Source organism: Gymnogyps californianus, chromosome 6 (assembly GCF_018139145.2).
Source record: "Gymnogyps californianus isolate 813 chromosome 6, ASM1813914v2, whole genome shotgun sequence".
Lineage (NCBI taxonomy): Eukaryota > Metazoa > Chordata > Aves > Accipitriformes > Cathartidae > Gymnogyps > Gymnogyps californianus.
This window is the reverse complement of record NC_059476.1, coordinates 41,480,581-41,495,164: the sequence shown is the minus strand read 5'-3', so window position 1 is coordinate 41,495,164 and position 14,584 is coordinate 41,480,581. Positions and strand designations below refer to the sequence as shown.

The window sequence follows — 14,584 nt, the reverse complement described above, 5'->3', positions numbered from 1 at the left end:
CAATACACAGCAGCCCGAGGCCAAGAGCTGCGCCAGTGGCAAAGGACAACTGTACGTGCAAGGCTGAGCAGCTCTCCTCAAGGTAACACGCCTGCTGAGTGGATCTTCTCAGTAGAAGGCAACGTATATGAGAAGCTTGACTGTCGCACCTCAGTTGGAGATTTCCAAAGTGACAAATTTACCTACGTTAACCCACGAACCAAACTGAACATGAACTCTTTCAAGGCAGAGTACGGGACCTCCCTGGTACGTGTTCTCAGCACACTACCACACTTTGCAGGATCTCCTTTAAAGAAGCACCGATGTGTACTTAAGCATATCCTAACCTCAAACACCCACAGAAAAATACAAGAATTTTATTCAGTAAAAAGAAGTCAGCACAGAGAGTCACTACTTTGATATTTACTGACAGGAAGTGAAAAATGGCTCAGTCTCAACTTTTTGCAAGTCTGAAAGAACATCCAAAACTTTCAGAGACAGGAGAATTTCAAATAGCTATCGGGCTGGAGGACAAATATGTCACGCTAAAAAGGCTTTATAAAACGTAAGCTACAAAAACGAGGATTTGTATGAATTTATCAACCCTTAATTTGGGGGTGAGGGGGTGGTGATCCAAGAGAAGATAAAGGCAAGCAGCAAAACAAGACATAAGGCCATCCTAATAAACTGTTTCTCAACCAACGAGCCCCGAGCAGATAACATTAATTTCATTCTAATGAGATCTAGTGTTTTCCTCCTCTAAATGTTAGTACAAAAAAAGGACATTACTTCTCTAACTCACCCACACAAGAAATTAAAGAATAGAAAATACACATCTACTTCAATTCTAGTCCAATATATACCCAGGCAATGCAATGAATTAAGCAGAAGCCTCTAAGAAAATTAATCATGCAATTAAAAGCTATTATACTACAGCTCCACAAAGGCAGAATTAAGTTTATAAAGACATTTCTTAAGGACTCCACTACAAAATACTGGATATTAAGCAGTTTTTATGCACTGCTGCACGTTGGGGCTGTGAAGCTGGAACTTCATCTTTAAAGGGAACAATGCCAACTTTCGCTATAGTCATCATCCCAAACACAGAGCAGTTAATTTTTTAGCTGCACAGTCAATTACCATTTGAATCACAGAGCTCACTACTTTAGCTACGTTGCCTAAAAATCGTTATTAAGATAACCTAGATTTATGCAGCATGATACACGGCCTAATTGCATGATTATTTACTTCCATTCTACGAAACTTCTTTTTTTCAGGGCCTCATACGCGAGACTGCAAACGAGGCAGATGACAATCGGAGCAAAGAGGATGCTAGCTTGAATTAGAAACTGGAACAAGGATTTGTTTACATCTGAAATATCAATCTGGGACTAAGATATATTCAAAGACTAATAGCAATCTCTGAACCCAAAGCAGAGTCAACCACCCACAAAGCACTCGTGTTTCAGAAGAGATCCTGCTCTACAGGGCCACTTACGAATGTTCCCATATTTTCAAATAAATTCCCTTCTTACAGTCCGGAAATCACCATCCCAATAGCTCATACAAATGCATAAACATGCACAGCTTTAATCCCAAAAACCTTCACAGAAGTGCCAAATCAAAGGAGCCCACAACTACCACAGTATTTAAGATGAGGCATCAGGCATATCCAGCAATCACTACTCACGACTCCAGGCTATATCCCATTTACCCCCCTGAAAAAGCAATGCAATAATTAACCTTCAATATCCACCCTATATTAGGCACAGTAAATGAATACAAATCACACGTAGCTCCGAGTTCCAGATTACTCGCTGGGTGCTCAAACTGGAAAGGAGGTGGGCTTTAAAAGGGAGTCAGTTATGACTAATGACAGCAACTTTGGTCTGTAATGTAATTAAGGGATTTGACAGCTCAACTGCCTATTCCCTCCCTTTTCTTCCAGTTTGTCAGAACACAACCATTGTCCCTTAAATCATTATACAAGAACCATTTTCTTGTTTAAACACGTTGTAAGGGAAGACTCTAGGCTAAGGTACCAGGGGTATAATTTGTCAGCTTATGCAGTATTAATGTGGCAACAACATTAATCCATTAAAAATATAATTTCATTTAAGAAACTATTCAGAGATTCACAACTGGCAAAAGCAACTCAGTAGACAGAAACTTTATGTACAAAATTTCAACTTTGTAGTTATTACATTCTGAAGTTTAGTCTTGGCGTGGCTTTACGTTTTTTAGCACAGGGGTTTTTAACATAATGTGTAAATAAATCACATTCTTTCAGTCATATTATTACTGAACAAACTTTATCAATTGCTTCCACAACAAAGAGGATTTAGGTGTCCAAATCATCCTACAAGGAAGGAAGCGGAAAATACAGTCACCTCTCTTCTGGAAGAAAATTTAAAAATTCTGTACTCCCTAACACAGTGTTTTAACACACCATTTAGCAAATACTAGCTTTCTCTATAGCAGTCACTGTACTTCAAAACCTTTTGGTAATAAAAAAAAAAGTCCTTAAACTAGATTTATTAAGTGTAGCACTGGATAACACAGGAAAAACACATTTTTGTCCTAAAGAAGTCTGCTGATCACCAGCCTAGCAGCCATCAAGAGCCAACTAATCTTTCCACATGTATTATACTGCAGCAATAATAGCCATTTCAGGTGTTGCATAAGCTCCACACTCAAGGCTATATCCTTTCCCTAAATACACCGTAACCGTCTCATGAAGTCAGTGGAAGTCACATGTAATTATCTTGAGGACAGAAAAGCCTTCCTGACTAGCACAAGTTCCTAGAAAGATGCACTTTCAGAATTCATCGGTCTTCTTCAAGCCTCAAGTTGGATCCAGTGTTGACGCATGGCCAACCAATTACACCAAGAGCTTAACGCGTGGCATTTTCCGAAGTCCTCAACGCTGACCTAACCGTCCTCACCAAAACCACTGACCAGCCTCAACAAAGATAATTTCTCAAGGGCCTCAAGTGCCAACACCTCCTCAGTCTTATTGTAAGAGATAATGAAGATGAACTTGGATTTTTCCTTAAAAAAGAAATGCTCAAAACCAGTACCAGTCCTAGTAAAGCTTGCACTTTATTCAGCATTACCCTCTTAACGTTTAACGGCAAAGCTTTGGATGTTCTGAATTACACACACTTAACTAAGCTTTCAAACAGATTTCAATGAAGATTAGCTTCAGTTGTGTTTTTTCTAAAAGGTCACCGTATAAGCAAAATTTATAAAGTGTCCACATTAGCTGTACTCGTTTCTTTCCCCACCTTGAAAAGAACACACAGCCATCACTTCAATAGCAGAGCTACGTGAAACCAAGAATCAGTTTGCAGCTTTTGTCGATTTAAAAGTGTGCACAGGCAGTTATTTTTTAACTTTGTGTTTAGCTTGTGCAAACAGCCTCCAGCAACGCTGCACATTGATTAAAAATTTTTGATGAAGCAAGATCAAGTAGTTCATTAGGAAGCCTGCACTACATTTAAGCAAGCGCAAAGAGCTGAGCTGTAATTTGTCCAGCATCTTTTAAGTCCCTTTCCGAGCAACTGCAGTCAAAAAGCAGGGCAGAAAGGGGCTGAGGTTACTCTGAATGGATGCAGCGAGGGTTGCACAACGGAGCACTTGCTCGAATGGTGGGGGTTTTGTGCGTAGGCTCCAGCTGTCAAACAACGCTATCCACAAATATGCACGTACTATGGCAATATGTCAAAGGGTTGGGTTTTTTTTTTTTTTCCAGGTTGTGAGGAAAAGTAAGTGATCCAGCATGTTTCTAACCCCAGAAAAGAAAATGCATGAACACACTTGCATCTATCACCACCTTGCTTTCTCCATCTGGACAATTCAAAAATCTTTATCCTTGGTCAGTGCAGAAAGACCAATTTTCCCAGGATCAAATACATGCTACAGCAAGCAGGTAACTGAATGAAACTCTGAGAAGTCCCCAGCCAGTACCGTTTTACTGCTGTCTATTCAAACAGACTTCTTAGATGAATTCAGAGCAAAACTGGCCCTAATCTTCTTGTCCAAAACCCAAGATCGTCCCAGGCTCCAGAAGCAAAACGAGTCTGTTGGGCTCTTAACACTGCTAAGTAACATGGTTTACTCCGGAACAAAGAAATACTTTTCCACCAATAAAATGCGTTGCCAGTTGGTTTCTTCTAGCTTCTTCTAAACCCTTACCAGCCCTTACTGCGCTTGTGTGCAAGAAAAACTTGTTACAAAACATCTAACAAACTTCAATTTTAAAGTGAAACCAAATATTTTAAACGAATGGCATTTCCAACTCGGGCTCTATTTTTAAATGCGGTATGTACCTCATGCCACTAATTCATTTTTTTTCCTGGAAGCTGAGCCATTCTGAGTGAAGTCACATAATTTAAAGTTTCATTAAAAATGCAAAGAGCTTTAGGACTGCAAATAGCATAAAGCAGTATGATATTCTAAGAAGCTTCCACTCGCAGTTTTAGCCTTCTCTGCCTTTTATGATATGATATGAACTACATGTGAGACGTGTAAATAATCTGCACCCAACATCTAATCTTTACTGAATATTGCTGCAGTTTATATGACTATGTAGGTCACGAGCTACACATGCTTCAATTAAGCATCAGGGTAGGCATGCTCTATCCTATGCTCAGGCTAGATGGCCATTTTCACGCATAACAGAAGGCCTGGAAATACGAGACAAAGTTTAACCAAAGCTATAATGGGCACAAGAAGCAGTTACATGGTTTTTTCCACTTTAGTCTCAAATAGTCAAGCCACTTGCTAAACTCAGTTACGCACGGACCTCTTAAGACACAGGCAATCAATGCAATGCGCAAGACTTGCACGCAAGCGTTCTCTCTTCACTGTTCCCTGCGGTAAAATGGTCAGCAACCAAGCTGCACAATTTCAGAAATACCAAAGATTATAGTGCCTCGGAAAATATACTGGTCATTGCATCATAAAGAAATGCAGCCATCTTAGAAGAAAGCCATTAATCCAAACTTTCCTTCTCACTCATTTGCACCAAAAGGTATCCAGTATTACAGAAATGAAATAGAAACCCAAATAAATCAGGAATAAATACAATATCTGAAATAAAGCATTAAAAAGCTGCTTTAATGTCTGCACCTTTAAAACTCTTTCCTCTTCTAATTTCAAAATATTTTTTTCCAAGAGGTGCAGAAAAACTGTTCAGAGAGAAAAGAACATTTGATTAGATGAAAAGTAATGTCAGTATGTTTTTTAAAGACACTTGCTTCATAATTAGCACACAGAACTATTCTCATATTGTGTATGTAAAGCTACTGATTGAGAAGTCACTATTTCCCTTTCCTAAAATCCTATATTATCCACACAAGAAGAATTCTTAACCAACTCATCAGGAACTGAGAGTCCCAAGCATGATGTACTGTACCATACATACACCAGCGCCCGTTTTAAAAGGATCAGACACAGCCCAACAGATGAAAAAAAACCAAAAAGAGGTCCTCGAAGGGGACTTTGGCACTCCAGCGCCTAACCCAGCCTGCCTTTTGGCACTCAGGTGTTCCCTGCAAGGCCCTGGGAGAATCAGCCATGACCGAAATATAAAGACCACAAGTCTTTGTCCACCTGGGACACCGAGACATGAACCCTCCCTCAAAGATGGGCAGAAGAAAAGACAGACCACAGAATATACGCTGGAGATCAGGCACCTCACCTGGACTCATTGCAGATTCATTTTATTCTCCACCTCCCAAAGCCCAGGTAGTCATCACAAGCTGCTGAGTATTTTGGAGCCACCACCACTGAAGCACTTGTACAGAAATATTTACTGCAGGAGGAATTCACAGCTCCATTTCCCACATCCCAGCTAAATGCCGAAATCACTGGGCTATCCAACTTGTGTCAGTCTCTCTTAGCTTGACAGAAGCAGCTACCCTGAAATAACCAGTACTCCGTAACAGAGGACACTCTCACAGATACGGGTACACAGGGAAGCAAAGCTAACCAACAGCAGAAATGCAGATGGTAGCTTGTTTCGGTCTCAAAATTTTAAGCTCCAGCACACAGTGAGAAGTACCTTTGAGAACTTAAACCCCGGTCCTCCTACCATGCACCACATGCCTTCCTGAACAGCTCACTTAGGTTTCAAGTTTTCTCTTTCTTCATCTAACATCGCAGGGTTGGAGAGCTAACTCCCAGCTCGGTCCTCTGTCTACACGTGTAAGAAATAAATAGGTTATTTTCCAGCTACCAGGTATCATGAGCAACAATTCCATCGAAGCCCTGCAAAAAGAACATCTCCAAGAAGCCTGCACAAAGTGATAAAAAATTAAACTTTCACTTCTGCAGCAACGTCAGCCTTCAAGCAAAGCCATTATACTGCACAGGCAGCAGTCTTCATTCATTAATTATCTGTTCAAAATGTGCAGCTACGAAAAGAAAAAAGGACCGAGTATAAGCTTCTTCCAAAGATATTTTTGCAATCATGAAAAAAAACCCACCTTTGCTGTAAATTTCATTACAGAATTGCAGCCAGCTACTCCTTTTAGAAAAACTAGCCTAAGCCCAGTGTTCAGTGGCCTACTTCTAACACAAAGTTCTAAGAAAAAAATTAACGAGACAAAAAAAAGTAAAAAAAAGCAATAAACTCCATTTGGCGTATCATTAGCAACCTCAAGCAAGAAAATCCAGGTTCAACATTCACCAGTTTTCTTGCCGGGAGCAGATGACTAGTTAAAAAGATCTGTTTGGGTCAAAAAAATCTCTCCCTACCAATGGCACATCAGGGGCAGAGATATCTGAAACACCAAACTTTTCAACTGCGAAGCCAAAACCTCATCGTTTTGCCACCACTTAACTCTTTTCGTAACCCCGAAGTTCCCGGCAAAGCCATCACTCAGAGAATCAAAAAGATCTAACTCGGACTTCTGTCGTTAAGTCAGCAGTTAAGCACTGCGCTGGCCTATGTCAGCGTTACAGCTGCCCTAGTCGTAGGCCAACGAAAGGACCAAGTGCAAACGTTTAAAAATGCAAGCCTCAAATTATATTTTATCAGTGCCACGAACAGAACGCAGGAATTACGTACTAGAGCTGCTGGTTTTTAACTAAAAGCTCAGCAGCCACCTGCTAAAGTCACAAACCTTTCAGGCCGTTTTAAAGCCACCAAAATTTTAGGCCAAGGCTCAATGCAACAGCACGAGCTCTGCGCTAGTTACAGCTGTTACCGGTTTTGATCCTGCCCAAGAACTGGATGTATTTGTAGCACTTGCTACGACATGAGTGTAATTGCTCAAAACCCAATAAATTTCACCCTGATCCTGCTCTAGAACAGAAAGCGCTCTCTCCATAGGGATAAGTCTAGCTCTGAATACTACTGTCAATACTCATTTTTCTTAGGACAGTTCCAACTTTTAAGCGAGGTTCTTGCTCCAGAAACCTCTCAAGCACAGCAATGACCTTTCTCCACCACGGAGAAAGACCGTGCCCACAGCACAGCCCCTACATACCTTTAACTCTGCAAGGCATTCAAAGCTAAACATCTGTCTGCTGCCGCTACAGCACATCTGTTCCAAAGGCCACCAAAACGATACACTAGCAATGCTTCTCTATGGTTTGACTCATTAGTCATAATTGCATACTAATTACATATTCCAGAATTACACTCCTCACAATCCTCCTCGACGAGACCCAATGCGCTCTCGTTTGTAACACATCCTCGCGTTCGCTGTATCTGAGGTTATGCCAAAGCGCAGCTCACGCATCGCGTTAGGAGATGAGGTATTTTTTAATCTGGAAGAAGCGATTGCCACCTCTTGTCATCGAGAACGGTACGGCAACCGAGCACAAGCTCTACCTTACTGAATGCACGAAAATCAGGGCAGAGGACGCAGGCTTCGCCTCTCCTGCCGTGCAGACTGAAGCAACCCGAGTAAAGCGACGGGCCTGCCGCGATTATATTTGCGATTCAAGACGAGTTACTAAATAAAAAAAAAAAAAAAAAAAACACCCCAAAAAAAAAACCACCCCAGTGTGCTCTGGACGTGAGTCACGGCGGGACAGGCGTATTTGCTATGTGAGCCGAAAAATCAACACAGCCAGAGATAAGCGGCAGACCCGCGTTGCTCCGGAGCAGGCAGGGGCTCCCCGAGCCAGGGGAGGCGGGGGGGGGGGGACACCGGGACACACAGCACCTCCGCGACACCGGGGTGGCAGCAGGCCGGCCGGCTGCAATCGCCAAGGAGCGCTAACGTTAATCCTCGCCATCACGGAGCTCCCGTTAATCTGCCCGGCTGCCGGGCCCCGGCTCGGCGGCCGCCCGGACAAAAGGAGGGCCGAGGCGGCGGCGGCGGCGGCGGGGGAGGGCGCGGCGGCCCGGGCGAGCCCCGGCGGCAGTCGCCGGCCTCCCGGCGGAGCGGCACCGGGAAGCGCGTTAGGTAACCGCCGCGCAGGTCTGATGCAATAGCTGTACGTGCGGCGCCCGGTGCCGGGCCCCGTCCCCGGCGGGAGGATACAGGTCAGGTCCAGGTCGAAGCCATCCTCCTGGTATCGCCTTTTGTTCCTGCTGACGATCTCTTTGATGATGGCGGTCATGTCTGGCAGCCGGGGGCCGCTCCGGGACAGCGCGCAGGGGCCGGGCGGCGGCGGCGGGGCGCGGGGCCGGGAGGCGGCGGCGGGCCGGCGGCCGCCGGGCGGCCCCGGGCGCGGGGCCTGCTGCGCCGGCGGCTCAGCCCCAGGCGGGCCCGCCTCCCCCCGCGGCGGCGGCGGCGGCTCCCGGCGGCGGCGGCTGCCCCCTCCTCCTCCTCCTCCTGCCGCCGCTGCGCCGAGCGGGGCGGGAGCAGCGGCGGCGGCGGCCGAGCAGAGAGGGTCCGGAGCCGGGCCGAGTCCCTGAGGGTGCCGCCGCCGCCGCCGTCTTTGAGGCGAGCGAGGCGGAGGCGGAGAGAGCAGCTCTCCGGCGCTCCGGGCCCCAGCAATGGTGACAGCGGCGCGGGGCGCCCCCCCGGCCCGGCCCCGCTCCGCCCCGCTCCGCTCCCCGCCCGGGGCGGCGGCGGCGGCGGTAGCGGCGGCGGGCCCGGAGCCGCGCGGTGGGGCCGCGCCGCCGGGCGGGCGGGCGGGCGGGCGCTCCGCGGCGGGGCGGCGGCAGCGGCGGCGGCTCCTCAGGGCGTGCGGGCCGGCGGCGCGGCCTGGCTCATCCCCCCCGGCCTGCTCCGCGCCCAGCAGCGCCGCGCCAGCGCTAGACTCCCATCATGGCTGCAGCTTCCGAGAGGGGAGGCAGCGCCGCCCCGCCCCCTCCGCCGCCTCCGCCGCCCGGACAAAGTAGTCCCCCGCGAACCGGCGAGCCGCCCACCCGCCCCGCCGCCTCCGCCGCCTCCCTCGCCCCCGCCCGCCGGCCCGCCCGCCCCTCGCCGCGCCGCACCCCCCGCTCCCGCCGCCCCGCGGGGGCGAGGAGGCGGCGGGCGGAGGGATACGGGCGGCGCGGGGAGACGCCGCTGCCGCCGCCGCCGCCGCGCCGAGCGGCGGTGCTGCGACGGGTCACGTGGGCGGCCCGCTGCGCTCGCGCCGGCCCTTCCCCCCGCGGGCGGAAGCGGCCGGGCCGGGCCGTGAGGTGAGGTGAGGAGCGGGGCCGGGGCCCGCCTGCCCCCGCCGGGCCGGCCCGCGGGAGCCCGCCCGAACTGCCCGAGGGGAGCGGGAGCCGGGCCCCTTCCTGCCCTTTGCGTCTCCCGCGGCCTGCCGGCGCTCGGGGCCCGCGGCGGGCGAGAGGACGGGGCTTCCCCCCCCTACCCCCTTCCCCTGTCAGGTCGCCCCGTAAGCGCGGGTAGGTGCCACAGCGGCTTGCGCCCGCCCCGGCGAGGTGCCCGGGCCGGGCGGGGGGGCCTGCGCTTGTGTAACCGGCGAGGAGGGGGGGTAACGGACACAGTGTGGCCCCGAGCCCCACGGGGCGGGGGGGGGGGGGTCTCAGCCCATCACCAGGGACCCCGTCCTCCCTCCGCCCCGCTCCCGGGCCGCCGTTGTGCGGTTTATCGTAAAGCCGAGCGAGCCGGGCTGGCTCGGAGCCGCTGCCCGTCCTCCCTCCCTCCCTCCGCGGTACAGTGAGCACCTACTGCCCCCTGCAGCCGCCCAGGCCCCGGGGGAGGGAGCGGGGGGGTGGGCCACCTGCTGCCCTCGGGGCCGCCGGTAACCGAGCACGGGGGTAGGGACGCGAAAGTGCCCCCCCCCCCCCCTTGGGTCACCCCGGCTGGCTCACCCATCGTGGCCATGCTGTTTTGGTGGAGCTTTCTGTCCCCCTCCTTCCCCCGTTGATCACAATTATCGTGACAGGGCGAGAAGCGCTGTCTCTAAATCTCCAAATCAGCCTTTAAATTCCTTTAAAACTTCAGCAAATAAATCCCATTGTACAAGGTGCCTCACGCTCTATGCTGAAAACTCCTATAAGTTTGGGAATTGCTGGTGTTAATGATTTGCAGGAAAATGACCATCAGGTAGCCTGTCGCAGCCTGAGCTGCTGAATATGAACGCAGCCTGCAGTCTCAGTTACCAGTTTCCATCTTTCTCATAGTTTGGTAGGGCATGTTTTGGGGTTTTTTTTGTGTGATTTTTTTCCTTTTGTGTGCGGACAGGTGAAATATTAGCCTATTGAGGCAATACAAAACAAAATTTTAAGGCAGCTTGGAATGTATGACTTCTGTAGAGCGTCAGGAACGGAATCTGCTGGAAATCAGCATCTGCCCCAGCTGCTAAGGGATCAGGAGGGAGCTTGCCAGATAATACATTTGAAGAAACAGGGTTACTAGGCAAATAAATTTGTAAATTTGCTTTCCTCAAAAATACTATCTTCATGCCATTCTCTTGTTGGACAGTAAGTAATGTGAGGGATATCCCATGGAGGTCAAAGATAACATACCTTCGAAGGAAGCCTATTTAAAAGGAGCGAGAAGGCAGTTGTTTGTTTTACAAAGGGGTGATGGACATCTCCAAAAATCTGCAAGGACCAGAAACAAAAAGAAAATTAAACCACTTCCTATACAACTGGAAAAGAGACACCCTGGAAAGGACCGGCCCAACGGGAAGAAGAGAACCCAGGCAACCCTTTTTCCCTTCTCTCCATGAAGAGCAGATGACGTAAACCAGGCAGGTATCATCCCTAAAGAACAGATCGTGGGTTTAATTGCTAAGTCCACCTCAAATGTTTTTATGAAGCTGGCAGGGAAAGACACCTTGCCGAAGAGACTTTGTGTCTTGCTAGACACATCAGACCACAGTGAAGACGGCCCTCACAGGAACACGAGCGGGAAATCTCTCCGTGGTTTGCTTAGTAATTGCATTACCCAGGGAATGGCTATCAAATACGTTTGAGCAGGGCAACTTGGAGAAAAACAGCGCTCGCGTGCATATTGGTTGGATGCTGTGGGAAATTGGTTAATAAGCAAGTCTGGCAAGTAGGAAAAATTGGATAAAACGTAGTACTCTGGGTATGAGAAGATCTATTAAATATCAATTTTTGCATGTATAAATTAGGCAAAACTGTACAAAGCTTTCCTTTCTGAGGAACAGCAAAACGGAATTCAAAAGTGCAAGGTAAATTCAGTGTCTTGTTCGATCTTTAAACAGCTTTTAAGAGAGGTGCTGAAGTCTGGCTGCAGATGGCTGGAGCAGGAGGAGGAACGGGAGGGTGAAATGCTACGCTTTGCCTTTAAGGGCCCAAAATAAACTGGAACATAAGGTGGAGGGATTTCCTGGGTTGCTGCAGCCTTCAGCCTTTGCAAAATGCTATATTATATAATTCCTTTCATAAATGTACCAAGTTTCATCTCAAGATCTTTTGCCACCATTATTCCCACCGGGAAGCTGTTCCCAGAACCTTCTTCTGATTTTCATGCTAAATATATTTGTGACTGGTTTGTATCCGTTTATTCTTGTGCCAGCATTGGCCTTAAATAGCTCCTACTCCACAGCTTTTACCCTTTTGTGCGCTTACAGGCAGAAATGTCCCTCTTAGCCGTCGTCTGACTACGCTAAGCTAGCTGAGCTCCCCTAACTTTCCACTCTCCCTCATCTCAGCAGCGACTTTCTGCTCCAGTTTCATTATTATTTATTTCTCTTCGATATAGATGACCAGAATGGCATGCAGTGTTTCTGAGGGTATCTTGCCGGCACCAAGGACGATGGTATTAATCCCTTCCAAACTCTGCTAGGAACGTTGCTCCCAAGACCTCTCAGGGCCTTGTTTTCGTGATCGCATTGGCAGCTCGTAGTTATTTTGGGATCAACTCGTGTGTGTGCAGTGAGATCGTACTGTTCCTTTCCCAAACTTCAAATGTATGAAATGAACCCGTGAAACCTACTTTTAGGTCCTGGGCTCGGAGGTTATCCATAGGCAAATACAGATGTGGCTAGCAAATCAAGACCATCTTTGAAAACATTTCTGAAAGTCTTCAAGTCTGAAGACTGCCCCTCTCTTTCTAACATCCGACTATGTATATGTCGCTGGGAAGGTGATGCGGCTTAATTGAAAGTCTTGCTAGATTCCCGATTCCAAGTCAGAGCAAGGCTAAAAAGCCCTCTGAGCAGCAGATATCTATCCGTCACCATTGTGTCGGCAAGGCCTGGGACAGATTTTCATCACGCCGTGCAGCGATGATCTTTGTAACGACAGCCACTGCTGAAATCTCATGATCCAGCCTGCGGGACTATGCCAGCGATTGGTAGGACAGGGAAAGAGAACGTAATCATGCCACCGTTAATATTCATGCTGTGCCTCCATCTTCAACTCTGCGTACAGTTGAGGACCCACTTCAAAAAGTTAGCTAGAGGTCTATAAAATCTTAAGTTACTGAAGAGGCTGGGCAGGGACTGCTTGCTTTGCCATTTCTTCGGTATAAAATGTAGGGTTCCAGATGAAACTAGCTGGCGACGGGTTCAAAACAATAAAAAGAGGTAGGCAGTGGCGTGGCGTGAAGTTAAACTGTGGGACTACAAAATGCCACAGATGCCCAGAGTTTTTAAGGAGAGAGTAGAGAAATTCATGACAAAATTGACTATAAAATACACCGCATCCTCTGACGCGGGAAGTCTTTGATCTGCAAGTTGGTGAAGCTCGGAAGAGGCTTCCGGGGGAAAACCACTAAATGCTTTTGCCCAGTTACAAAGCTGTTCCTAGGCATCCCCTTTCCTCCAGCGTGTTCTTTACTTTCCCACCTCTCATTTTGTTCTTTCCATACGCTTTGCCTTGCTTTCTGTTTATCTCATGTCATCCCTGTTCCCTCTCTTTGTGTTTTGTTGTTCCCTGCGTCTTTCGAACCCCCTTCCTACCTCCGACCACCACAGACCCTTCTGATTTTAGTATCCCACTCCCTTCCCATCTTGCTGCTGTTCAGGTCGCTGGCAAAGCTCGGGTCAGCCTGCACTGACTGGAGAATGAAGTTCACCAAAAATAACGTGTTTCATAGCAAAGCATGCAGCAGTCGAAAGCAAAACAGTACGTACACCGTGCAGCCTTCATCTTACCTTCTCCGATGAGTTTTCCGACTACGCTAGGTCCTTTCGCGGACCTTCTAGTCCTCTATTCAAGAGCTACAAACTCCCAGAGTCCAACCAAGTCATTTCGATTTGAAATTTTTCAACTTGGGGGGGAAATTCGCAATCTCATTTTTGAATATCAATCAAAAAAAAAAAACCCCAAAATGTTCTCTTTTTCTACAGCTGCAAAACCAAAATTGATAAAAAAGTAATGCCGAATGAGTTGCGACTTACGTTACCACGTTCTAGATCTGTCCTTCGGTAGGGAGCATACTCCGTGATCCAAACTAGCCAAGGCACGCCAGGCGCTTGGGGACAGCAGCTGCCACAGAGACCTTTTTTTTTTTTTCCCCTCGACTATAAACCCATGATTTCCAGGACATTTCTCTTTCAGATGAAAAAGAAAGCAAATTGCCAATTTGCATTGCAAAGCAACACCTCGCCATGGCCAGGTCTGAGCAAACGAGGAAAGCTCCAGCCGTACCAGAGGGATGGAGACTTCATGGAGACCTCTGTCTTCTAGAGCTGCTAGAATGAGTTAAGTCCTACACTGAGCCTTCAGCAACGCAAAGGTTTTGAGACTGTATTTAGGAAAGCAGGATGAATTTGGTGTTTCTCACCATTTTTAAGAAATATTTCTTCAAGAAATTATAAGCTCTCAATATTTTGAGAAATTAGGACGCAATCCAAGTTACGCCTTCTGCATCAGCCTCACCTCCAACCTGACCCTGGTCACCTTCTGAAAAATCGCATCTCTCAGAATTTTTTAAAGTATTTTTCAGCAGAGGATTTCTTTCAAAGGTTACCGCCACAGCTGTCAAACAGCAGTGACAAAATGTAGGTTTCGAGCTTTTATTACTTGTGCGTGTGTTTGCATTTCTCCTTAATTGCAGCAAAACAGATGTCACTTTTTTTAAGAGTGGGAGAAAAAACAGAAGGGTCCTAAATATTTTCCTGCGGTAATGGTAGTTCGAACACAGTCGCGTTTTCCTAGTGCATGAAACGCAGACAGTGGAATGATCGATTATCCTTTTTCTGTTCAGAAGGGGTGATTGCAAGAACAAGTGTAAGCCTCAAATTAATAGCAAAAGCTGCCAGCATC

At 47.8% G+C, this 14,584-nt stretch overlaps 1 protein-coding gene across 1 annotated transcript in view; it reads right to left on the bottom strand.

Annotated features, from left to right (window-relative positions):
• PTEN (phosphatase and tensin homolog) overlaps positions 1 to 8,608 on the bottom strand; it is a 47,161-nt gene extending 38,553 nt beyond the window's left edge. Inside the window, exon 1 of the mRNA XM_050898763.1 lies at positions 8,481 to 8,608. Within this exon, the coding sequence (XP_050754720.1) occupies positions 8,481 to 8,559 (79 nt within the window). The 5' untranslated portion in view covers positions 8,560 to 8,608. The remainder of the gene's footprint in view (positions 1 to 8,480) is intronic.
• Positions 8,609 to 14,584: the final 5,976 nt, after the last annotated feature.